We start from the raw sequence: 26,776 nt of genomic DNA on the forward strand, positions 1-26,776 counted from the left end.
CTAAAGGCGAGGAGCGTGTTGGGGGTGGGTAGTGGCCTGGGACTTCAGAGGGCAGGAGGACAATTCTTTTCGGGGTCATCTATAAATAATGTGGTCAGGGAGAGACAGAGTTTTTGATAAAAGAGGCTTGGTGCCTTTGCTATTGTAACCTCTATCCTACATTATCTTTATAGCCATCATGATAGAAGATCTGTTCCAGGAAGGAGCCACCATGTCAAATTCTTTAGGCAGTTAGTGGGGGAGGTCAAATGTCCTTCAGAGAAAACAATCAAGGTAAAGAGATATATTTCAGGGTGGCCAAATCTTGATCTCCCACAGCAGTTTGTTCTAACCATAACCTTTTTTCCCTTCATCTTCTATGGAAATGTCCCTCATTAAGTGCCTGATTGCTCATACAATATAGAGGCATAACTTGGGTGGACACCCTACTCCTACCTGCACCACCACTTCCTTAAATGAAACACAACTGTTTAACTGAAGTGACTTATTCCTGAGTCTGAGACACTGATTCACTAAAGCATGGGGCAAATACTTAGATTTGTTCTTTTCCATGCTTTTCTCCACCTTTGCAGATCCCTTAACTCGCAATTTCTTTTTTTTGTGTGTGAGGAATATCAGCCCTGAGCTAACATCCGTGCTAATCTTCCTCTTTTTGCTGAGGAAGACCGGCTCTGAGCTAACATCTATTGCCAATCCTCCTCCTTTTTTTCCCTTTTTTCTCCCCAGAGCTCCAGTAGACAGTTGTACGTCATAGTTGCACATCCTTCTAGTTGCTGCATGTGGGACGAAGCCTAAGCATGGCCGGACAAGCGGTGCATTGGTGCGCGCCCGGGATCCGAACCCGGGCCGTCAGTAGCAGAGCTTGCGCACTCAACCGCTAAGCAGCGGGGCCGGCCCCTAACTCACAATTTCTAACCCAAATCTCTCTTCACAGCTACCAACTCAACTTTTACTATATGAAACTTCTTGAAGTTTCAAATAGGAGAATGGGAGGTTCAGAGTATCCCACCTCAAAATATGCTACCCTGGCATAAGGATTATTTTGAGCTGAAGGCAATTGAGAAGAAGCAGACACAAGAAAAACTCTGTCCTCTCTCTCTCTACCAGGAATGATAAGATGATTCTTACTCACCAGAGACAACTCTAGACTCTTTTCAGCCCAAAGGCAGCACCAGAGAAAGCTACATAACACACTTGCTAAAACAACACTTCTCTTCGATAGTTTCCCCCATATATTTACCTTTTCCAAATTTGCTGCCTCTAGAAGCTCAAAGTCCCTTTCCTTTGTCTTGTCACCTCTCTACAAATTTAGTGTTCTTTTAAGGTGCTATATATGCCCAAGTTTTTTTTGTGTGTGTGTAAGGAAGATCAGCCCTGAGCTAACATCCATGCCGATCCTCCTCTTTTTGCTGAGGAAGACTGGCCCTGAGCTAACATCTATTGCCAATCCTCCTCCTTTTTTCCCCCTTTTCTCCCCAAAGCCCCAGTAGATAGTTGTATGTTATAGTTGCACATCCTTCTAGTTGCTGTATGTGGGACGCTGCCTCAGCATGGCCTGACAAGCAGTGCCTCGGTGCACACCCGGGATCTGAACCCGGGCCGCCAGTAGTGGAGCGCACGCACTTAACTGCTAAGCCACGGGGCCGGCCCCTATGCCAAAGTTCTAACCACCCTTTTGAGTTACTCATCACTGAGTTCTCCCCTGCGTATGAGTTGTGCACACCTTAACAAACTTCTGTTGTTCTTCTCTTGTGAATCTGTCTTTTGTCAGTTTAATTTGCAGGGTTCCAGCCGATGAAACTGAGATGGGTAGAGGAGAAACAGCACCGACATCCCTTACACCAGCATCACTAGGTGAGTAAACGTTCCCAGGATTCTGCAAGCCTGTTGGTCTTTGTGTTCTCTCTATTTTCCTGAGGTCCCAGGGATGCTGTGGCCACTAAGCTCTGTGGCAGGAGTCTGGAGGAGGTAGAGGTAACCACCTGCAGGTTCTTCAAGGTCCTGCCACTTCAGAGAGTCCAGGCAGCTAGTCTTGAGTAAAAGAACTTCAGAGGAAACAAGAATGGCAAAATGCTGATAACTGGTGAATCTGGGTGATGGACGTGTTAGTGTTCATTTTACTTTTCTCTCTACTTTAGTGCACGTTAGAAGATTTCCATAATAAAATGTAAAACAACTTTTTTAAAGTTGAGAAAAGTAAAAAAAAGAATAGAAAGAGCACTTCAAAGATCTTGCAGGGTTATTTGTAAGTGGTAAAATTTTGGAAAAGTGAATGGATTCAGGCAAATAGTAGAGGATTCCTCCCCCACAGAGACAGCAGTCCAGTTTCAAGTCACCTGCACAGGGGTGGGTCTGATGCAGTGTGGACTGGCCCCAGGAGTTTGGCTGTGATAGTTCCAGGTCTGAACTACTGGCGGTTATCTGCTTCCCAGGGCTTTGTTTTAGGCCAGTGCCAGAGGAACTGACAGGTTGACTTGAAATTGATCCACTGCTCTCTGAGGAGTGTTCCCTAATTCAGTATTTGCAGTTTTGGCTGGTGACATTGAGCCCCTGCATGGGCACTGGGGGGCCCTGGATCTATATCTGTAGCCTTTCTGTGCCTCAGCAGCCCCACCCACCAGTACCTGGTTAATTTCAGACTGGGAAGGAGATCCTGGATGGGTCTCCCCCAGTCTCATCCAGATCTTTGCTACAGATGAATGTTTGTTCCCTTCCCAAATTCATATGTTAAAACCTAATGCCCAATGTGATGGTATTAGGAGGTGGGGCCTTTCAGAGGTGATTACGTCGTGAAAGTGGAGCCCTCATGAATGGGATTAGTGCCCTTATAAAAGAGGCCTGACAGAGCTTTCTAGCCCCTTCTACCATGTGAGAACACAGTGAGAATATGGCCATCTATGAAGAAGAGAGCTCTCACCAGACACCAAATCTGCTGGTGCCTTGATCTTGGACTTCTCAGCCTCCAGAACTATGGGAAATACATTACTGTTGCTTATAAGCCACCAAGTTTGTGGTGTTTTGTTATAGCAGCCGGAACGGACTAAGACAAGCCCCTTTCTGAATACAAGTCTTGGCTAATTGGCTGAAGACTGAGAAGCTTGTTGAGAATGTCTGGACTCCAGCCCCAGAGATCCTGACTTGGTAGTTATGTGTGGGACCCAGGAGTTTGCGTGTGATATAAGTACTCCAGGCAGTTTGGACACAGGTTTGAGAAATCGCATTGAGAGACTCCGGGCCGTGGAATGGAACACCAACCGGGGCCAGGCAGAAAACATCTAGAAGCTGTTCTTTTCCATTGAGGCCAGAAGGACAAATATTACCCTCAACTAAGGCTTAAAGAGGCCTTGAGTTGCAACAGACTCAGGCCCTGCTCAAAAATGGGGAAAATAAAGATTAACTCTGTAAGAAGACGAAAGCTCCCACACGGATGAACAGTTCCAACTAGCTTGTTCATTGTCCAAGTGAGTTCACTTGGCCTCATTGGTGACCACTGCTCTTTGTCACATCCATAGACTTTAGGGACAAATTGTGCTTTGAGGTTAGTTAACACCCATTACATAAACAAAACAAAACAAAACATCACCATATAACAGCTAGACTCAGGATCTTTTCCCGGTGTTATAATGGGCACATTTGTATCATACGATGGCCCTCATTTGAAGCCCGCCAAAAACATGCTCATTTTCACTTTTGAAAAAAATTTTAAATGCCAAATGATACTCAATTTTCTTAATGGAGACATTTCTCTGGTACATAAAAACAGGATGAAAGTATTTAAAACACTCAGTGACTTCCAGAGTGGTCTCTAATCAGCTAAGGAAAGTGATAGGATGGGGAGAAAATCTCTTTAAAGGCTCTTAAATTGATAGGGCAAGAAACTGAGAAAAGAAATTAGCTGGATGCATAAATGTCTGAATGAAGAGAATCTAGCCACCTAATCAACTGTCACATTATGCTGGAAACAAAGGCTATGTGTTTTTGAGAGATTTACAACAAATACATAAGAAACCAAGACTGAAGCAAAGATGCCAAGTTGCCTAACCAGTATCCATTCTCTCATTCCTCTCCATAACAGACCTTTACATTGTCAGAGTCACCAATGTGCCCAGCTAATTTTCCAGTCATCCTTGAAAATAGAGGCGAGGTGTAATCAAAAATTGTTGAGTGGAGCTCCCAAGAAAGTTCTTTAATGGGGACTGCCTCCCCTGAGAGGAAGGTGTCCTTTTGCTCCATCTCTCTTCTTCCTGCTTGGAATGTGTATGTGATTGCTAAAGTTCCAGCAGCCATAATGAGACCATGAGGCACACTTGATGGTAGAAGCCATAGCCAGGATGGTGAAGAAGAAAGATGGGAGGCTAGGCCCTACCCCTGAACATCATGTATGTGAGAAAATAGGCCTCTATCTTGTTTAAGCCACTATTTGTTTTTGTTACATGAACTTGAACCTAGCCATATGCCAGGTACTGTTCCAGGTACTGGGATGGGGAGGAGTAAAACACATCAACAATCCCTGCCTCATGAAGCTTATATATAATTTAGTTGGAAGGCCAACAATAAGCAAGATAAATAAATAAAACCTATAGTTTGTTAGATGATGATCATTACTAAGGAGTAAAAATAAAGCAAGGAAGGTGGATATGAAGCATAGAGGTTGGGGGAAGGCTTAACATTTTAGAGAGTGTGGCTAGGGAAGCCACATGGGCTTTCGCTGAGGTAGTGAGGTGACACTTGTGTAACGATCTGAAGGAAGTAAGGGAGAGACCCAGGGGATTTCTGGTGGAAGAGCCTTCTAGGTAGAGAGAGAAGCTCGCATAAAGGCTATGAGGCTGAATGTTCAAGAATTAGCAAGGGGTTGGCGTGGGTGGAGTAGGATGACAGAGGGAGTATTTGGTAGGAGCTGCTGTTAGAGAGGTGATACGGCCAGGTCTAGCAGGGCCTCCTGGGCCATAGGAAGGATTTTGTCTTCTACTCTGAATAAAATGGGGCGTTGGGAGGGCTCTGACCAGGGGAATTGCAAGATCTGCCTTATAGATGAACAGAATCACTGTGGTTGCTGGCTTGAGATGAGGCTGCAGAGGGCAAAGGTGGAAGCACAGAGACCGATTAGGAGGTGACTGCACCAGCTCGGTGTGAGATGATGGTGGCTTGGACCAAGCGGAAGCAGTGGAGGTGGGAAGATGGAGGATTCTGGATATAAGGAAGAGCTACGAAGATCTACTGGTGGACTGAATATGGGTGTGTGAGAAAGAGCTGAGGAGGACTCCAAAGGTTTTGGTCTGAGCAACTGGAAGGATGGCGCTGCCATCAACTGAGTGGGAGCAAACCTGTTTCCTCCACCTTACCCTCAATGGGAGGAGCAGGTTTTGAGGGAGAGTAGCAGGTCAGTCTTGGGTGTTTTGAATTTGAGACACCCATTAGACGCCAAGTGGAGATGTGGAGTAGAGGTGGAGACATAATTCAGAATTCAGGGGAGAGGTCCAGCTTGAGAGCCATTAGGTTGTGGATGGTATTTAACATCATGAGACTGAAGGAGGTCACCAAGTAAGTGCAGGAGAAAAGAGAAGGATCTGAAGACTGAACTATGGGGCCCTCTGATGTTTAGAGATTGGGAGACAAGGTGGAACCAGCAAAAGAGGCTGAGAAGGAGAAGCCAGAGGGGAGGAGGAAAACCAACAAGTTTGAAGGCATGATGGCCAAGAGAAGGAAATATTTAATGGAGGAGAGTGACAGGGGATGTTCAATGCTGTGTCAAATAAGGCTTGAAAGTTAAATATGAGGATTTGGTAAAACTGTCCATGTAAACAGTTTGGAAGAGTTCTTGGCACGTAGTAAGCATATTCAGTGTATTAATGCTGTCCAATAGAACTTTCTGTGATGATGAAAATGAAACATCAGTGGTGTCCAGTACTATAGCAACTTAGCCACATGTGGCTATTGAGCGCTTGAACATGTGGCTAGTGCAACTAAGTTTTTTTGGGGGAAGGGCGTGAAAAATTGTAGTTTATTGAAACTCAACTCAAAGGGAATAAGGTACTTTAGTGTGCAATATATTCACACAGAGCCCCCCACATGCACATTCAAGTCAAGTGTAAACTCTGTATCCCTTTCTCTAGTCCTCCCACCTGGGACCTTAGCATCTCTTCTGTATACCATCATGCACACTTAACCTGGAAAGGGAAGCCTCAGTATATTTTGATGTATTAATTAGCACCAAGTTAAACTAAAATTAATTTAATATTAAAATTTAAATAGCCACATGTGGCCTGTGGCTACTGTAAAGAACAGAACAGTTCTATAGTCTATCCTGTGATTTATTTATAAATGTTCTCTTTTCAGATTGTCAGCCTAATAATGATGTGTTTTAACCAGTTAATAACTATGCAATGCAGAAGGGCCCTTTGGTAGAGTTTAAAAAATCGGGTACACAGGAGAGGAAAGTCTGGATTAGCAAGCCGAGGCCAGACCTTGAAGAAAGAGGTTGATGGAGTTTAAGACACTCGAGGGCTCAAATCTGGCTTCTGTCACTTAGCTGTGGGGCTCTGGCAAGTTTGATTTAACCTCTCAGAGCCTGCTTTGTCCTCTAAGTAGAGGGATCCTAATAGCCCTGACCTCCAGGCAGGGCTGGCTACAGAACTTGTGGGATCCAGTGCAAAATAAAAATGCAAGGCCCCTTGTTCAATGATTATTAATAATTGCAAACTGGTAACAGTGGTGCGTTAAACTAAGTGCGAGCCCTTCTGAGGTCGGGGCGGGGGTGGGGGGGGCGGTGGCTGTGGGACTGCACAGGGGGCATGGCCCTGGAGCTGCCTCCAGGGTTTTGGGAAGGAGCACCAGGGAGTCAAAGCACTGACAAGAGTAGTTGGTGCGAGGGCTGAGCAAAGACCAGAGCAATTGGTGCTGCTGTTGCTGCTGCTGCCACAGGGCTGCTGGCCTGGGGTGGGAGGCTGGGGCGGGAGCTCTTCCTACATCTGTTTTGGGTCTTCTCTCTTCCCAACTCCTGTAGACTACTTACAGCAAACCTTTTCTTGGCCTGTTTGTTGTCTGGGTCTCAAATGTCCACAGTCCAGCTCCCTGCGATTACCTTCATCAAAGGCTGGGGAAAAGGCCACACTGGCTCAGCCCTGTAGCTCCTGGGGTAGGCCAGAGGGTCTTAAGAGGCCTGAGGCAAGGAGAGAATGGGTGGGGCTGAGACTGAGTTCCACGCCTTCTTATTTCCTCATAAGCACCTTTAAAGCCAAAAAGCAGCCCTGTGAGGCCCCAGCACAGACCAGTGAGCCCTGCTGTGGGGGACTGTTTGCTTGCCCCGGCGGAGCATTGGCTGAGGGGGCCACATGGCTCTTTTTGACAGCGATCCTGGAACCCACACTGGTGTAAAACGTGTAAAACTCCTGCTCTTCCCTTGGGAGTCCCTCAGTGTGGGCTGATGGCAAGGGGGAGAGTGGGGGAGACGGCTAGGCAGCGGCCTGGAGGGTGTAGGTGCTTTGCTCTGTGGCTCAAGCACCAGATCCCGGTCCTTGTGCTGGGGGAGGAGTTGCCAACACAAAGTCCAGAGAGGGCATGTGGGTAGATACAGGTGGGAGTGGGAACGCCCTGTGTCCTGGCTCAGTGTCCCTGAGGCTCCTTTCCCCCAAAGTTTGTGGCCTCTTGGAGGAAGGAAGGAAGACGGGGCAGACAAGGATCCTGTGGGAGCCCTGGGCCATCCCTGGCAGCCCCTCACCTGATCCTGGATCCCAGGAGAACAGGGTCCTCCCAGGCTGAGCTGAGCAGCAGAGCATGGTGGAAAGGCCACGTAGTTGCCGCCCCGCATCTTGCAGGTTTGTGACCTCGGACAAGCGAGCCCATCTTCCTAGTCGGCCTCTTTCTGTCACCAGTAAACTGGAGATGAAACGCTGCTGGGATCCTCAGAGGCTGACATGAGATATGGGTTGCAAAGCTCCTAGCGCAGAGTTTGTGCCTGGCGTCTAATTCCTTCCCTCCCTCTGGCGCCTCAAGTCTGACACCTGCCTGAAGTCACTGCTGAAGTACAGTGTCTCTATTCTGACAATTACATGTAACAGATTCCTGGGGGGCCTGCTGTGTGGGGCAATGGGAGGCAGATGAACCAAGTACAAAATATGGGCTCCTACCTCTGAGAAAACTACCGTCTTGTTAGGCAAAAGACATGCAAGCACAAACTTCTAAGGAACGACACTGCTGAACCTGAGGGCAGAGTGTTGTGAATCATAAGGCCTATTGGCATTTAGAGAGAGAGCTCAGTAGAGCTGGAGGGCTTCCTGGAGGAAGTGGGCTCTGTGGGAGACTCTGAAACCCTGGTAATGTTCTCATCGGTAGGGAGGGAGGGCAGCTTTTGGCCAGGAGTTGTCCAGGAATGGCAGCATGGAGCCAAGATGTGGGCAGGGGTGCCCATGGTGCCCCCCAAGGGTTTTGAGCTCTGCTGGGATGGAGCTGTGAGGTCGTGGGCTGAGTGGAGGGAGAGAGGTCTGGAGAGGTAAGGAGGGCCAGGCGGTAAACTGGAGGTGTCACACCTCCAGCAGCAGAGCAAGGATTTCGTTCTGAGGGACAAATCTGGAGGCACAGATTTCAGAGCAAGGGTATCACACAATAAAAAAGGAGTGATGGAAAAAGGGATGCCAGATAGGAGAAGAATCTAGAGCAATCAGGGTGAGTGACAGGGATGAACCAAAGTTGGGTCCAATATTCTAAGCCTGGGTAACTGGAGGAATCAAAGCATTTTAGAGATGGAAGTGGCCTTAGGAGATTTAATCTTGTGTAGGCATTTGAGAAAAAGAACCCAACCCAAGGCCACACAGCTAGTTAGGGGGGGAGTCAGGAAATGAACTCACATTAAAGAGGGAGAAGATTTAGGGCAAGGGGATGAGGAGAGGATGAATATACCTCTGGGGTAATCATGTTTGGGGTACACGGGGTATATGAGCAGATAAATCCACCAGGCTGCTGGAAATGGGGGCCTGGTGCCCAGGAGGGTATCAGCTAGGATTTGGGGCATTATCATAGAATATAGGACATGGTTGGAAACCCATGGGGCAGTGTGCAAGGAGAAAAGGCCAGAAGGCCGAAGACTGAACCTCCCCAAACAGGATCCAGGAGCAGGGGCAGTCAGAGAGGTGGGATGTGGCCCAGATGTGGACCCAGCGATCAAGGAAAACGGTGTTGGTCAGTGCCGCCCAAGGGCATGGCCACATGGCTCTGATCCCCCCAGCCCCATCTAGCATATTAAAGATGGCTGCAAATTCTTTGACCTCTCTGCCACTGAGACATGGGGGTCTCTGCTTCCTCCTCTTAATCCGGGCAGGCTCTGTGACTGATGTACCCATAGGCTAGAATGGAAGTGACACCGAGCCAGGTTCCAGGCCCAGGTCTCGAGAGACTGGCAGCTCTGATTCCCTGACTCTGAAAGCACGTGCTCTTGGGACCCAGCCACCATGTATCTTGAAAGTAGATTCTAGCTGAGCTGCCCCAGAAAGGCCACATGAAGCAGAGATAAGCCATTCCTGCTGAGCCCTACTCAAACTAGATTTGTGAGCAAAATAAACAGTTGTTTTTCAGTCACTGAGGTTTGGGGTGGTTTGTTACGCAGCAACATCTGGTCTCCTCGATGCATTTGGGTCTCCTCTCCAGGTGCATGGTGGATCGTGGGGGGCCCACCTTGAGCTTCCCTCTCCCACACCCTCCCTTTGCTTCTGTTCTGGTGCCTGGTGCCCCATGCTGGGCTTAGAGCTAGCTCACTGCAGTCAGTGGTGAGGGTGGTCCCAGGCCTCTACAGGGGTCAGGTATTGGGAGTGGTCACTCAGGGGGCTCATGTTCCCTCCACAAGAACAGAACAGAACAACCTCTGGCCTCTGAGTTGCCCACTGGCAGCCCAAAGCCAGGCTTCCTGTACCATAAACACAGAGAGAAGACGGCATCTGCTGAGCCCACGTCGAGCCTGCCACAGTAAACAACTGGGAAATTGGGACCTCAGCTGAACCAGGGGACAAGCGGCTGAAGCATTTAAACAACCTGATGCTCATTTTTTGGGTATATTTATTTAAAAAAGTGTAGGAAATGAACCAAATGCTATCTAAAAAGTACCTACAACAAATAAATTATTTCCGGTTAAGCATTGCAGATCCACACAAACCAGTCCTCTAACCTTGACCAAGGTTATGTCCCACGGACTTATGCTTTTCCCCCTTGACTCTTCCTTGAGACACTCCCCTCCCAGGCAAAATGACCCCAGCATTAGAGATCAGTCCTGGCTGAGCCAGGCCTCCTCACAGGTACAGCAGATGGGCATGAGGGCAGCCTGGGCAACGGCAGACCCACTGTGGAGGGGCACTGTGCTGGCACACAGCAGGCTTCAACAAACGTGTTTGACTGGTTTCCAGTGACCCTGAAATATTTTACATAAGTGGGGCCTAGGCTTTAAAGAAAAGAGCCACAGGTACGTTGGGCTGGCCCCTTCAAGGAAGCATATCTTCAGAAAACATTAAATCCACCTGAGGTCTCAGGAAGACAGCAATTTGGCCTGGAGTTTTCAGCTCTCAGTTAAAAGAAAATGGCCAGCGGGGCCCTTGTAAGTAAAAGTGACGTGTGTGGTGACAGCCAGCCCAAAGACGGCCAGCCACGCTGCAGGCGGAACGCAGAGCATGGACTGAGTGAACCTCGGAAGAGGCCAGAAGGTCGGGGAAGGTAGAGAATGGAGGACCAGGGCTCCAATGGTGATTTTCAATAACAATACAATTTCACCTGAGGAGGGAAGCCACGGCCCTCCTCTGGCCCTTCTTGGAGGGAGTTTGCCAGCATCTCAGGTGAAGAGGCCAAGGGCAACTGGGCAGGATCCAGCCTTGCAGAAGTAAAGGTGCCACAGGCAGCACCGAGGGCATAATTAAAAAAAAACAAACAAAAAACCAACAACAAACTTCCTTCTGGAAAGAGTTCAAGAGGCCTTGAGTACACACCGTTTAGGAGATTGCACAACTCCTTTTCATGGAAGCAAAGTAGCACGTGAACAAGTCCAGGTGGTGTGTTTCCAAGGTGAATTCACTGAAGGCAATGAAGTGCATTTATTTTTCAAAGGAGGTTTTGCCACAGAAATATTGAACTTTGGCCTGTGCTGACAAGCCATAACACAATCCTTCTCCTCCCAGAGAGAACAGGAGCCACAAAGGCAAATGCCCACAGGAGTAATTAGGATAAATGAGGAATAAGGCCGGGGTATAAAAAAAAGCTTTCCTGAAACACACACCAGCGTCAGGGCCTATCTTCTCATTTGATAGGAGATATGGGTCCCAAACTTTCCATTTCATTATGAGAAAAGCAACCGTGCAGGGGCATTGAACAATAGCAACAGACATGGCCTCAGTGTGGGAGGCGACAGGGAGTGGTGGGGACTGTGAGCAGATGCCCCATCTAAAGGTGGAGTTGCTTCTCAACTCCAGCCAGTTGTTGTCAGGTGAGAATGTGAACCCCAGCATGGCCAGATCTCCTGATCTGGATTTTTATGTAAAAAATTTATAATTTAAATGTTAGTAACCAATTCTTAAAAAAGATTCTGCAGGCTAAACAAAACACACCTGTGGGCTGGATCATTTTGTAGTCTTTCCTGCAGTGACAGGAAGGTGTGGTATGCAGAATAACAGCCCCCCAAAGATGTCCACGTCCTAATCCCCAGAGCCTGTGGATATGTTACCTTACATGGCAAAAGGGACTTCTCAGTGTGATTAAATTGAGGATCTTGAGATGGGGGATTATCCTGGATTATCCAGGGGGGTTTTATAAGTGAAAGAGGGAAGCGGGAGGCTCAGTGTCACAGTGCCACAGCATGACCAGCCATGGGAAGCAAGGAATGTGAGCAGCCTCTAAAAGCTGGAAAAGGCAAGGAAACGGATTCTCCCCTCGAGCCTCCAGAAGGAGCATAGCTCTGCTGACACCTTGATTTTAGCTCAATGAAACCCAATTTGCACTTCTGATCTCCAGAACCATAAGATAAGAAATTTGTGTGGTTTTAAGCCACCATGTTTGCAGTAATTTGTTACAGTAGTAATAGGAAACGAATCCAGGTGGCCACTCTGGTGTATTTTCAAACATTTTTAGAGGCTGAAAATACTCTCTGAATTTCTGTTTAAATGCCAAAGTATTGTTGCAGCTGCGAGAGCCACACATGGCAATTCAAGGAAATTTCTCTTATTTCCAAGACTAAAGGACAATGGGACTCAATGAATTTCTGTAGTGGGGTAACCACACGCAGAGCAAGAGAACGAAGAAGTCTCTTATCAAAGCAGATACGCGTCAATGCATCAACGCTGCTCAAACACACACACTCTTCTGGCTGCACAGAATGCAAATTCTTCCCACTTCCCAGGGGATGAGCACATGTTTATCTAGTCGTCATCACTAGAAGTCAAAACCCAGCCATCCACACAGTTAGCATAAGTTGTCACTAGGTCAGGTGAACAGAGCTGTACGGTTGTACATTCAACTTCTTAAATACACAGACCGCAAATAAATAATAATAATAAAAAGGCACATTGTCATTTTCATCCAGGGGACCCCAGTGAGAGCAGGGACCTCGGCAGCCTCCTAGGGATTGGAACTGTCGACCTGATGAGGTCTAAATCCAAATCCAAATCCAGGGCTCATCGCAACCCTGTCCTGGGTGACTCACACTCTCCCCTCTCATTACAGGCTGGTTTACAGCTCAACCTGAGTTTAGATGGACATGAACTGTGATGATTGTATCCAGATCAGAGTTCATCATTTTCAACGTCTCATCATCGAAATGAGTCCACTTGGAAATCAGAAATTGGTGGCATCCAGGAAAACCTTCTGTTAGTCCTTCCATATAATTCCTCTTCTTTAGGATTTCTGGTTGGGGACCCTAAAGGGTGTCTCAGTGCCCTGCTTTATGCAAAGTCTTTGGGATGGGTCCAAGTTATTCCCCTAGCTCCGCTGGCTTGTGGGCATCCAGCAAGGGAATGTCCGTGTTCCCGTTGCTTACATTCCCTTTGTTGGGGTGGGAGAAGGTGTACGGTTCACTCTCAGACTCAGGAGGGAAGTCAGGGGATGGTTCATCTGCCGTCAACTTCGCAGTCGGGGCCCTGGAGAATATGGGGGGCGGGGAGGGAGGGCAGTCCCCCGTGGGGCCCTGGAAGGGCCGGTAGGTGTCCACCTCTGGCTGGAGGAAGGACCCATTAGAATCCTGCAGCAGATGCCCATATACCATAGTGTCATCGATGACTGCATACACGTGGGAGTCATTGTCCTTTCGTCTTTTCTGAAACTTTTTTGGCTGCATTGGCATCTGGGTATTGACGTTACCATTGTAGATACCTATGGCCGGGCCCTTGTTTATCTCCTTTTTCCTCCTGAGAGAAAGAACAAAGACAGAAGTCAGGAAGAAAAAGATCTTACATATGCACCACTCATATATTCCTACTGGAACTTAGATCCTTCAGGTTTCTGACCGTAGCTCCCCCAAGTCCTTCAAATGACTTAGCATTTGAAACTGAAACTACTGTTCTCAGTGAACATGTAGAAAAGACCAGCTTCTGTCTCCAGTTTTCAAGATGGAAACAGGGAGTAGAGAGGGGTTTAGGGAGGGAATTTTTAACACTATTTGCGCTTGAATTCGCCTCGATAGACACACGGTACCTGATGGTGGAGACATCTGATAGCCCCTTTCCTACTAGACAGGGGTGGTGCCCCAGCCCAACCACAACAGGCCCAGGCAGCCCAGGCCCACCTTCTACGACTCTCTCAGAACTTTCCTGTAGCTAAGGCTTCATCCTTCATTTGCATGGGGCAAAGCTCTGACCATCTAGATTCTACATAACATACAAGACTCCAGATGGAAGCCTGTTTCTTAGTTTTGAGCTGGAGTTGGGGACGGCAGAACTCAGCATTAGCAGAGGGATCCAGTCCCTTCAGCAGTAAGCTCCAACAGGGGAACAGCTAAGAAGAAGACAATGCAGGCCGGGTGCAGAGTTCCTCCATAACACCATTAACGTTTGGGTTGTAACGTTCTTTGGTACTTAGATGCAGACAGGCATTAGCACTCTCTGTCATGGAAAACAAAGCTTCACTCTCCATCTCCACGAGCCAAGAGCAGGGTTGCTGACTTTTCAGCTGACCAGTGATTCAAATGGAGGACATTAGCTCAATTAACATAATGGACCATATAATGCACAGGCTGGCGGTTCACTAATTGTGGACATCCTGTACTTTACTGAGATAAAAATAAATCTAGTTCATTTAGCTTGTAACATTGAGTCTCTGGCCAGGATGACGGGTTCCAAAGGCTCCTGCTTGAAGCCCTGTGATGGATGCCCCTCCTTTGTGCTCCCACACTGCCTTGCTTGTCCCCGCCAAAGCTCTTCTCATGCAGTCCTGAAGCTGTCTCTTTATGTGCCTGCCTCTTTAGTCCCTCTGTTCCCCTGGGCAGTGGGAGAAGAGACTGTGTCTTGCTCACTGTTGTATCCCCAGCACCTTGCATGGTTCCTAGTGCCCAGGAGACTTTCAAATACACGCTTAATGAACAAGTTCAATGGTGTTGTCTTCCTTCATTCTCACTGCAGTACCCATCCACCCTCCTATACCAACTTGGGGACGGATCGGCCTTATGCAAACCTGGCAGCCAGTGGCCTCCCCTATGGCAAGCCTGGGGCTGGTGATTCTCAGGCCAGAACTGGGGCAGTTTAGGGATGGAGGCAAGTGCTGGACCCTCCCTTCACTCAATTCCCTCCTGATGAGGAAGCTGGGGCTCAGTGTTAATGCCATGCTTTCCAGTCTGGGTGGAACATACTGTGTATCCCAGACAAGAAAGTTTCCAGAGAGAAACAGTGAAATGATGTTTTGTTAAAAGAAGTCCTTTCCCCACATGCAATATATGTACAATCCCGTTTCACGGAGATGAGGCCTCTCCCTGGATCTGCCACGCGCAGGTCCTTCCTTGTCAGTGGAGACATTTCTAGACAGTCTCCTCGTTGATTAGCAATTTCAGTTGTTTGTTCAGGGACCCAGTTAATAAAAAAAATTTTTTTTTAGCTCTTTGGAAGGTCAAATCATGCGAAAGAAAACAGATTTGCCCCATCTCTTGTGGCTTTAATCAGAAATATGAGCAGAATTGATAAAATCTAGTGGCAGCGTGTACTCTGTTTAAAAAGGTCAACACTCTCTTTTCATAAAACAGAAGCTGTCATCCTGAGGGGGTGGAAGGAGGCAGTTAACTGGGTCTTCCTTCCTCTTACCCACAGGGCTGGCTTTTTGGTGCTTGTCTGGAGTCCAATAAACAAGCATAAAACAGACAGTTTGTTTAAGAAACAGGAGGGAACAAGCTGGGGCAGCATGTGTTCTCTTTCCTCAGGGTGACAGAGGGAGCGGGTTCAGAAGCCTGGTCTGGCGGGGCTGACGTGAGCATTTTCCCATCATCATCACCCCTGCAATGATCACAGTCTAATGAGCAGACAGTAAGTGATTCACAGGGGACTTGTGCTGAGGCAGCTGCATAAAAGCCACGGGCTAAAATACTATCACACATGTATTTGTTTTTTCATTTTTTTTTTTCCTGTGAGGTATGGGATTTTTCCCCTCCAAGTATAACTCACATCTGGCAATATTATGTAAAACTGATCTTTGGGGAGAAAATGGGAAGCAAGAAAAAAGTCAATAATTAATGGTAGCCCTGGTCTTTGTGACCTAAGGATGTGTCAGATCGGCTGAAGACAGTTTGAGAAATTCCACCTACTTCCTTTTCACAAGGCAAATGATGAGTCCGAGGGCAAACAGCAGGAAGGCGCCACCTACCACCACCGCGATGATGATAACAGTCAGGTCTGTGAGCAGAGACACAAGGGAGAGAGATGAGGAGACAAGAGGGGTTAGGCCGATGACGAACTTGAGTAGACAGTCTCCACAGAGGGCCTCCATCCTTTCCTTCCCCCCCGTACACCCGTGCTGCTCCTCACTTTCAGAGGAGCCTATTTCCCTTCCTCTTGAATCTGGGCTGTGCTGGTTCTGGGCTTAACTTTTTACACGCCTGCCAGCTTCTTGCACTTTCTCTCTGAGGGGAAGCCAGCCACCATATAAGAAGTCTGACTATACTGAGACTACCAGGCTGTGAGGAGGCCCAAGCTAGCCATGTGGAGACTCCGTGAGGAAAACAAACAAAGGAATCCAGCCGAAAGCGAGCACGAAGGCTCCAGACATCTGGCTCCAGGTAAACCATCCCAGCCGCCCTATCACTGTTCAAGGCGTCTGGCTGAGGCCCCAGATAGCTTAGAGCAGAGAGAAGCCACCCTGCTGGGCCCTGTCCGAATCACTGACCCCAGAATTGGGAGCAAACAAAATGGTTATCGTCTAAGCCACTAAATCTTGGGGTGGTTTGTTATGCAGCGATGGATAACTAAAATGAACCGGGGGACCTACCAGATCTACTCCAAGGCTACTCCTGGCCTATATCGCATGTGTTCCCCGCATCGCCACAACGTGTTGTGGAGGAGAGGAGAGCGGAGGGGTGTAGGAGAAACAGGGAGTCAAAAGTCAGAGGGGAAGGAGTCAAGGAGAGGGTGGTTTCATCTGTGCTGTTCTTTTCCTGCAGTTGTACAAAGGAAATAAAAAAGAAAAAGAAAAATCAGAGAAGGAGCCCTGCACGGAACAGTGATGTAGAATTTCTTGCTTGTTCGACAAGAAAACGAAAGGTGAGATTAAGAGAAAAGAGGAATAGAAATAAGTGACAGAAAATGAGTGTAAGAGAGGAAGAAAAGCCAGGAGCGGACCTGAGAGCACGGGAGAGCTTTTCACTGGGGCTTTGGCTCCCTTCAGTTCTCGTGCTGCTCTCCAGTTGTGTGGCTGTGGGCAGATACTCAATCTCACTGACCGCCAGCGAGGGAAGGGCCGGGAGAAACAATCTCCAGGGTCCCTTCTGGTTCTGACACTGTGAGGCTCTGTGACTATCTTGGAATAAAGGGCGAACACGGCCCCACCACAGACTACCGGCCACACACGTATTTCCTTGCCTGAAACTCTTCAGTGCATCCTGCAACTTTGAGCATAAAGGCAAACTCCTCATCTCGGCTCTGAGGCCCGCCACCAAGGGCATTTCATGGATTCCAATGTTTCATTGGACTAACTAAAAAATGCCAGCACTGTGTACCTGTGTCACACTTTCCAGGTCTCCACATTTTAATCATCAACACTGAATTCCCAGTGATATTTATATGAGGTCGTTATTATCATCTACTCTCTACAGATGAGGAGGATGAGAGGAGGGAAGAGACTTCTATGTCAGAGAGAGAGTAAATGACGGTGGAACATTGACTACAAAAATGCCCTAATTCTCCCCCTTCCCTGAACCATGTCCTTTACCATGTGACTCTGCAGCTCCTCCCATCAAGAGGTGGAATCTATTGTCTACCCCCTGAATCTGGGCTGGCAAAAAGAATGCTGTAGAAGGGACGGTGTGTGAGTTCCTAACGTAAGCATCAAGAGACCTTGCATGCTTCCTCGGGCCTATCTTGGATCTCTCTGCCTTTGCCATGAGAATAGGTCTGGGCTGGATAAGAGACCATGAGGAGGAAAGCCAAGGCAGCCCAGTTATCCCAGCAGATCTTGGCTGGGCCCCAGATATGCAAGAGTGCCTGCCAAGATCAGCACAGTCCTCCAGCCAACCTGTAGCAGCCTGCAGGTGCACGAGTAAATGAACCCTGATAAGCCCAGCTCAGACCAGAATTGCCCAGCCAACATGTGAGCAATAATAAATGGCTGTTTTTAAGCCACTGAGTTCTGGGGTGGTTTCTTATGCAGCACTAATGATGCAATAGCTGACTGCTACATGGACAGCCAGGACTCAAATCTGTGTTTTATGACTCGCCTCCTGGCTTGCTCCTTATCCCTCAGCTGCCAATTTGCTGTCCCCCACCATCTCTGAAAGGCATCGAAGACCCTTACCCGTTGTCCTTGGGGAAAGTGACACCCTGAAGAGCAGGTCCAGCTGCTTGCCGCTCACAGGGCTGCAATTGGAGATGTTGACCCAGAAACTGTGACGGTGGAAGCTTGGCTTGGGGAGCACCTCCTCCTCGAGGCTGAAGATCTCCTCGGCCCGGGTCCTCTGCTCCTGGATGATCATGAACGCGCGCCCCGTCTGGCAGACCAAGCCGGTCCGCTCCTTTAAGAAGGTCAGGCAGGCCTCCTGGTCGCTGGGCACGCTGATGTTCCAGGACACCGAGGCGAGAGACGGCAGGCCCCGGTCCCAGTTAGGGGTCCTCAGGTAGACCTTGCTTTTCATATCCGGGGTCACCGTGAAAACACTTTCCTCTGCAGGAAAGGGAAGAGAATCCAGACAGACGTTGTTTCACTCAATCAAAAGAGAGAAAAGGGAGTGGTGGAGGAGGCGCTGTTAAACTGTCTAGACCAGCGCTGTCCGCTAGAGCTTTCGGCAGCGATGGAGATGTTCCGTATCTGCGCTGTCCAGTAAAGGAGCCACCGCCACGTGCGTCTGCTGAAGACTTGAAATGCGCTTGGTGTGACTGAGGAACTGAATTTTTAATTTTGTTTACTGTTAATTTAAATTGCCACATGTGGCTAGTGGCTACTGTACTGGTCAGCACAGGATTCGAGTCTCAGTCAAATGAGGTGCTCAGCCCTTTTGGAAAAAAAACAAATAAACAGACCAAAAACAAGCCAGTTTGCCAAACTCAGCTTCCTTTCAGAAGTGCCCTCACCATAGCTAGCGTTCATCTAATGGCCTGCTCTGTGGTGGGACTGGTCTATACTGATTTCTGTTCCAGAAATTAAAAAAACTTCAGGTTCTGGGAAGAATTCTAGAATTGCAAAGCTGAAAGAGCCTCCAACATGTTGACTAATCCATAACTTACCTTCAGGCCAGATAAACCCCCACCATTCCGCACTGATGACAGCGTGTCTTATTTTCAGAGACTCCCCAGCAGGAGTTTCTTTGGTAGCCCTGGAGATGCCAGGCAGCCTGACTGACCTTCATCTTACGTCCCAAGATCTTTCTCCCTCCCTCCCACTCCTGCCTCTGAGAACAAAAGTACTAAGTAAACCTCAAAGAAAGTCTTGGTCAATTTTAAAATGGCCTCTAAATTTGAGCAACTTGTAGTGGTGACCGGGACTTCTAAAACCAGCCACATCGAGTTCACTGTTGTGACTGACTGAGACTCCGTTTGCTGCCTCAGAAGACCGACGATCACACACCAGCCTGCTGGGAGGGGTCTGCTCCACCGGGCAGGAGGCCAGGACCCTCGTGCTCCTGATTCACCCCCCTCCCGGTATTCCTTCCTCTGTGCTCTCCACACTGCATTCTGAGTTGTCAAAGCAGAATCATAAACCTGTCTGAATAAGGATTTTTATGTTACCACCTTAAAAACCCAGGACTCAGGAATATTTGGTTAGTTCTCATTTACGCCCTGCCTGCTTCCAAAAAAGACTCGAAACTGATTATTTGTTCTGCTGCCTACCAGCCATCACCTCCCACTGTCAGAGAGTCTTATTTCTAACTCCTGGAATTTTCCACACTAGGTTAATGGTAAAGTCAGGATCAGGACTCACCATCTTGCAAACTTCTTGTGTGAGGACCAGCCCACTCAACTGTCCCTTCTCTTCAAATTGACAACTTAAGACGATCACAAAACCAAAATAAGATGAATGCTCAAACGAGAAAGGCCGAGGGGGCATGGAGGTGGGGAGAGAGGGAAAGACCCCCTTACCTTTAAAATGTGGTATAAAGGACACGGTCAGGCCCTGCCTGGAGACCTCTTGTTGGAAGTTGGGGGCAAAGGTGCGGATGGTCACCGACATGTTTTGCTTCACCTGGATCTGCTTGATGGAGCCTCCAGGGCAGAAGGAGCCGAAGTAAAGGTCCTGGCCGGGGACGGCGCTGGCCACGAGGTAGCTGAAGCTGGTGTTGCAGGCCCTCTCGTGCGTGTGCTGCTGCAGCTTCTGGGCCGGCACCAGCGCCAGGCTGAGGCTGTCCTTGGGCACCAGCAGCTTCCAGGAGAAGTCGTGCAGCTGCACAGGCAGTTGGAGGATGTCCCCGGGCACCTGGAGTGAGTAGGACTTCCTGGGGCAGTACCGGTGGTCCATGCAGCCTGGAAAAGAGGTGCTCATGGTACCCAGGTGGGGAGGAGACTGGAAGTGCATCGCCCCAGCTCTCCAGTCAGCCCAAGGCTTTCTTGCTTTTCCCCTTGGTCTCTCCTCTCCCACGCTGTCCTCCACTGCTGGCTCCTTGACGCTCCTTTTCTAGCTTCCCCTCCTGCTCTCTCACATTCTTACTGTCTACCAAACTGACAGACCAACTTCTGGGGAGTTTTTAGGGTTGAAATTTTCGCTTCCTGTTGCTTCAAGCTCTCTCCTCTGTGTATCTGTGTCTTAGATGCTAAGTGCCATGTGGGCAGGGCACATACTTTTCCTCCCAGACCTGATGCCCAGTGTCCCCATCTGTGGGGAGGCCATTCTGTGTAGTGGTTAGAGCAGGGACTGGAGCTGGGGAGATCTCAACTCTCATTCCAGCTCCGCCACTTCCCAGTGGGGTGGCCACGGGCAGGCTGCTTTGCCTCTTGTGGCCTCAGCTGCTGCATCTGTAGAGACTCTACGAGCATCCACGTCAGAGATCCTGGCGGACCAGCCGGGAGGTGACTATTGGTTTGGCTGCCCTCTAGTCATCAAACATTTATGATGTGACTAGCACATGCCCAGCGCTGCTAAGGCCACAGGGATAAAAAAAAAAAAAGGGATGGTTCCTGACCTCAAGACTCTCAAGTCTCCTGCAAGAGAAGACAAGGAGGCGGTGAGTGTGGAAGCAGGGGCAGGTGGACGGGGGAGGCTGGGGAAGGCTACGCAGAGGAGATGAGTTCACAAGACAGACTAGAAGGCTGGGCAGGGAGACATGAGCATGGACACGGGGAATGCACTTCTGAAGGACGCACGTTCCAGCTGAGGCTGCTGGTCCCATAGGGAGTGCGTCTGCTTCTTGCTCACCCTTGCTCACCCTGCACTTGCCCCTGCTCACTCTGCACTGTGGAGGACGTTTCTGATCATACTATTTACAGCCTACCCAGTGGACCCCACTCAGGAGACAGGGCAGGGGAGGGAGAGCTACCCACGGCCCGGGAGGAGTGCACTAACTATAGGGGCGTACTTATGGTTTTCTCGGCATTTATCCACAGCCGTGTCAGATCATCACACAGGAAAGAGATCTTGTGCTTGGAGCCAGATGTCAGGGTGACGTTGGTGCTACAGGACCAAGGCCCCAGACACACGAAACAGCCGCGGACAAAATTTTGGCTTAGTTTGATGGGCCTCGGCTCAATGGTGACCGACATGGCTCGCTCGTTACTCAAGTCAACCAGGTAGGTTTTATCTGGAACCACAGATAGAAGACAGGTGTGAAGAATGGATCAGTAGCAAGCCCGTGAAATGGCAAAAATTAGCACAAAACCTTGGAAAGATTTTTTATTACTAAGGCAACGTCACAATAACTGTAAAAGAAATTTAAAAAGAAAAATAAGGGACTGCATTTCTACCAGCCTTATTTAACTGCTCGCATTTCTTCAAATTCATTTTAGTCTTTGTTCATATGTATTGTTAAAAAAGAAATAACAGGCCCAAAATGGAGTGATCTGCCCCCATGACAGCAAACCAAGACTTGATTGCAGTTTTAACCTTTCCGAGGAATGTGATCTTTACACAAGCAATCTGAAATTTCCTGACCAACACCAGTGAGCTAATCTGCATAAAACCCCTGCTGGTGTGCTCCCCCAAAGAAGATGTCCTGGCCTGAAACAATCCTTTCTTTTCTTTTGCTAATAACATCCTTGCCCACCCTCCTTCTGCCTATAAAAACCTTCCATTTTTTACAACTCCTCTGAGTATCTCTCTACTTGCTAGACGGGATGCTGTCCCACTCAGAAATTGCTTAAAAAAAAAATTAGAGGGGCCAGCCCGGTGGCACAGCAGTTAAGTGCGGGCACTCCGCTTCGGCAGCCCGGGGTTCACAGGTTCAGATCCCGGGCGTGCACCGACGCACCGCTTGTCAAGCCATGCTGTGGCAGCATGCCGTATAAAGTAGAGGAAGATGGGCACAGATGTTAGCCCAGGACCAATCTTCTTCAGCAAAAAAAAAAAAAAAAAAGGAGGATTGGCATCAGATGTCAGCTCAGGGCTGATCTTCCTCACAAAAAACAAACAAACAGGGGCCGGCCCTGTGGCTTAGCGGTTAAGGGCGCGCGGTCTGATACTGGCGGCCCGGGTTCAGATCCTGGGCGCGCACTGATGCACCGCTTCTCCGGCCATGCTGTGGTGGCGTCCCACATACAGCAACTAGAAGGATGTGCAACTATGACATACAACTATCTACTGGGGCTTTGGGGGTAAAAAAAAAAGGAGGAGGATTGGCAATAGATGTTAGCTCAGAGCCGGTCTTCCTCAGCAAAAAGAGGATGATTAGCATGGATGTTAGCTCAGGGCTGATCTTCCTCAAGGAAAAAAAAAAAAAGTTGATATTGGAAATAAAGAGAGAAAACATTTAAAAAGAAACAAACAAACAAAAACAATTAGATCATCAAATTTACTCGGTTGAATTTTTGTTCTTTAACATCATGCATATTTTCACCTGCTTAAAAGTATAGTGCATGTACAATTTTATACTCAGCTTTTACTTTATTATTTTATATAGTTTTACTTATTTTACTATAGAGTTCATATTCTCTAATCTTTTTCAATATTCATTAATCTTACTGGCTGCGTAACAGTCAACCAAGTGAGATTTCCATTCCTTATTTCAATACTCTCCTACTGTGAATAGTAATTAACAATGGTGTGTTGTTAGCACAGGGATAGAAGATTCATAGACAGGATGGAACCACAGATGTTATGATTTAGTCTCTAATAAATGGTATGTTTCAAATAAGTGAGAAAAAGATGAACCAGTCTATAGGCTGGGCCCGGAGAACTGTCTCTCCCATTAGTAAAGGAACAAACTTAGACTGATACCTCAAAGCAGTCACCACAATAAAAACAAAGAGAATAGCCTTATAAATGTGGAGTAAACACAAATTATACAAGGAAAAAAAAAAAGATGAAAATGTCTCTGTGATAATTTGTTGTTAGTGCCGTTGGGTGGATTCTGATTCCCAGCAACTCCGTACAGCAGAGCGGAACCCTGCCTGGGCTTTTTGCATCATCCTCTCACCTTCCAGTGCTGTATCAGACAACGCTGTGCTGTTATTCATAGGGTTGTCACGGCCAATTTTTTGGAAGAGGGTGATCTGGTTCCTTCACCTAGCCTGTCTTAGTCTGGAAGCTCCGCTGAAACCTGTCCACCATGGGTGACCCTGCTGGTATTTGAAATACCGGTGGCATAGCTTCCAGCATCACAGCAACATGCAGCCGCCACAGTGTGACAATCAACAGACAGGTGGTGTGGTTCCCTGACCAGGAAACAAACCCAGGCCATGGTGGTGAGAGCACCTTGAATCTTAACCACTAAACCACTACTCTGACAATTATATAAATAACATTAATATAAATAACATTAAATAAATAAATAACATTAAAGGACAAGGGACACACTGGGAGAAAATATTTGCAACATAGAATGATTGAGCAGTTCATGGAAGAAATATAAACGTCCAAATATCCAAAATATGAAGAGTTCTTAACATCACTTGTAATCAGAGGAAATCAAATTAAAACAGAGTGTATAGTATAAAAATGAAAAACCCACACCCCTGTGAACCCAGCAGTGTGACATGGGGATATATGCCCACGTTTGCACCACAGCAATGTTACTGGGGAAAACTAGAAACCACCTGGTACTGGAATAGTTAAATAAACTATGGAATATTCATGAATGGAATATTATGCAGTAGTTAAAAAGAATGAGGGAGATCTAAATATACTGATCTAAGAGCCTCCAAAATATAGTATTGAGCAAAACAGCAAGCTGTAAAACAATATGTAGACTATGATACCATTTGATTATAAAATCTCTATGTAAAACAAAATAGCTATTTCTACATGTACATACTTATGTATGTAAATGAGGAGAAAAAAGATCTGGAGAAAAAAGATTTGGAGAGAAGTACAACAAATCCAAAACTGTGGTTACTTCAGAAGAGGGGCCTAGAAGTGGGGACACTACAGGTGGTGAGGGGACATTTTAGCTTTGTCTGTAATGTTTGAATTTTTAATAAGAAAATATTCATGTATTTCTTATGTAATTTGAAAAACTGCCCAATTATTGATCTTTTAGGTGATTTTTATGATTTCGCCATTAGAAATAAAAGACTGTAATAAGCACACTTGCATGTTTAATTTTTATCTATTTCCTCAGGATAAAGTCCCAGAGCTGATTGTTACGTGAAAGATAGGAATATTTTTTCAATTATTTAGAATAGATTACCAGATTACTTTATAAAAGACTCTTTTCACTTTATAGTCATTTCCAGAAGGCTCTACACTATGAATCCCTGGAGATCACTTTTTACTGATTTGCTTTTTAATTTCATTCATTCTGCTTTTATAGAAAGCCATCAAATTAGGAAGGAGCCTGCGCAAGGCGGTGCTGCCTTTGCAGTTCAAGGGTGTTGCCGACGCGTCCATCAGGTCCCTCAGCCTCCCTGCCTGCAGCGTCAGCGAGTAAGTTCAATGCCAGCTGGGAAAGCTCTGTTTCCCAAGAGGGTCTGCTAGGCTTCTTCCTTCCTGGTAACAAGAACCATCTCATTAATGGAATTGCTCTCTTTGAACTGGCTGCCAGGGAGCTCAGTGCCAAATTAGAAGCATAATTAGGAAAATGTCTAATAGTTGTTTTATCTGCTGACTCCTTTCTTTAGTTCTTATTGTCTATTTCTAGGTAAATTTTACCATGATGGCTAATAGTGCTTCAATCAGAGAGATGTCATGTCCAGCACTGGAGTATATATCCTAACGTTGTTTTTTTTTTTTTTTTAATAATTTTATTTATTTATTTATTTTTCCCCAAAGCCCCAGTAGATAGTTGTAAGTCGTAGTTGCACATCCTTCTAGTTGCTGTATGTGGGACGCGGCCTCAGCATGGCCGGAGAAGCGGTGTGTCGGTGCGCACCCGGGATCCAAACCCGGGCCGCCAGCAGCGGAGCGCGCGCACTTAACCGCTAAGCCACGGGGCTGGCCCCTAATGTTGTTAACTTAACTATGATTTGATTTAGAAGATGGTTAGGTTTTCAATCTCCTAGCCCCCCATTCAGCCCATTTCTTACTGTCCTTTAAAACTCATCTTCACTGTTTTGACCCCACCTAAGGAATGTTTTCCTAGGTGGCTTCTGCAGGCAAAGCAGGATGGAAATGTGCAGGCTTCCCGTCTCACGGATGGGGTGCTTTAAATGTAAATGTCCCCTATTAAAATTCGTCAATCTACAGAGAGACAAGGTAGAGTTTTACTCAGTGTCTTCTATGTGCTTTGACAAGTTGCCTTATCCCACCCTCACTACAGAGAGGTGGGGCAGGTGTGGTAGTTGCCACTTTACAGGTGAAAGAGGAGACCACGAGGAGGTTCAAATTCACTGCTTACAGTCACTCAGCTAACAGAGGGCAGATCTGTGGTTTGGACCCAGTTTCCTGCCGCAAAAGAGTCCTGTATTGTTTCTACAACACTTCAGATGTTTCCTTCATGTAAAAAACGTTTGGGCCTGAGGTTTAAAAAGACCCCTCCCACAAAAAAGAAAAGCTCTTACTATTTGAGAGTTACGGACCTGGAAACCTTTGAAGGGATTAGGTTATTGATGGAAGTTTCATAAAGGCCCCTAATCATTTTTGGGGTACTTATAGATAGAGATTTCTTACTTTAAAATGAAAATGGGCTCCACGGGAAGAAGTCAGAGGCCACAATACATGTCAATTCCACCGGGACAAATTTAAGACTCACAGATCACGAGTTACACAACAACAACAAAAAACAAAGTCAGCATTTAGTTAAGGGCTCTGGTGGCTTCTGGAGGTTGTAAAAGCTGAGGAAGAAGCAGTGTGACGGCTTCTGCAACCAGCAGTGACCTGGAGCAGCCAACAGAAGCACCTGGTGCGCAGCGCTGGAAACTCCGTCTACCTTATCTGAGTCATGATAACCCAGAAACCCACGGGTTTTGAAGATACACTAGGCCGTTTGGTATTTTCAGCACAAGTAAACACCTGGGCTGGCTGGGTGCCTCTGAGGGCTGCCTCCACCCTGGCCGAGGCTCTGGCTTTCCACGGTTGCTGTGTCAGCCACCCTCTGTGGCTTGAGGAGGCCTCCTGGCTCTGCCTCTGCTCTTATTTCCGATGCTCTTCCAAAGGTGGAGGAGGCTGCATAAAGCAGCAGGCTAGCAGTCTGCTCCTGCTAAAGGGAATAATGTCGATAGGTAGACTACTATTAACTCACCTGATCATTATCAGCAGGGCCACTTGAACCTTTTAGAAACAACATTATAGAAAGAGAAACAGGCTGCACAGGACAATAGAAAAGCCCTCTCTCTGCTATGACTATTAGATGAAACTCCAAGAGGACCAAAATTATTTTTTATATCTCCAGGTAATGAAGTGGTAATAACACCCATAATAATTTATGACGTGGTAGTATTGTACTATCCAAAAAGAAGAGAGTGCATTCTGGAGCACTTAAAAACAAGATTTGTTCGGTAGAGATGAACATGAATCGAGCTCTCAAACATCACATTTTAGGCAGCATAAGCCACCAGTGCTCACACATACGGTCACAGCCGGCCAGATCAGCCATTCCTCAGGCCCTGGG

General features: G+C 47.4%; 1 protein-coding gene across 2 annotated transcripts in view; it reads right to left on the minus strand.

The window, feature by feature from the left end:
- Window positions 1–10,027: 10,027 nt before the first annotated feature.
- CDCP1 (CUB domain containing protein 1) overlaps window positions 10,028–26,776 on the minus strand; it is a 57,435-nt gene continuing 40,686 nt past the window's right edge. For both annotated transcript variants that reach the window (XM_087430847.1, XM_087430846.1), the window contains exons 5-9: window positions 21,155–21,376; window positions 19,725–20,105; window positions 17,947–18,312; window positions 15,746–15,833; window positions 10,028–13,367 (exon numbers count right to left, since the gene is read on the minus strand). In XM_087430847.1, coding sequence (XP_087286973.1) covers window positions 12,935–13,367; window positions 15,746–15,833; window positions 17,947–18,312; window positions 19,725–20,105; window positions 21,155–21,376 — 1,490 coding nt within the window. In that variant the 3' untranslated portion in view covers window positions 10,028–12,934. The remainder of the gene's footprint in view (window positions 13,368–15,745; window positions 15,834–17,946; window positions 18,313–19,724; window positions 20,106–21,154; window positions 21,377–26,776) is intronic.

The sequence above is a fragment of the Ceratotherium simum genome, chromosome 5, assembly GCF_057802395.1.
Source record: "Ceratotherium simum simum isolate JZ-2026a chromosome 5, ASM5780239v1, whole genome shotgun sequence".
NCBI classification, from domain to species: domain Eukaryota; kingdom Metazoa; phylum Chordata; class Mammalia; order Perissodactyla; family Rhinocerotidae; genus Ceratotherium; species Ceratotherium simum.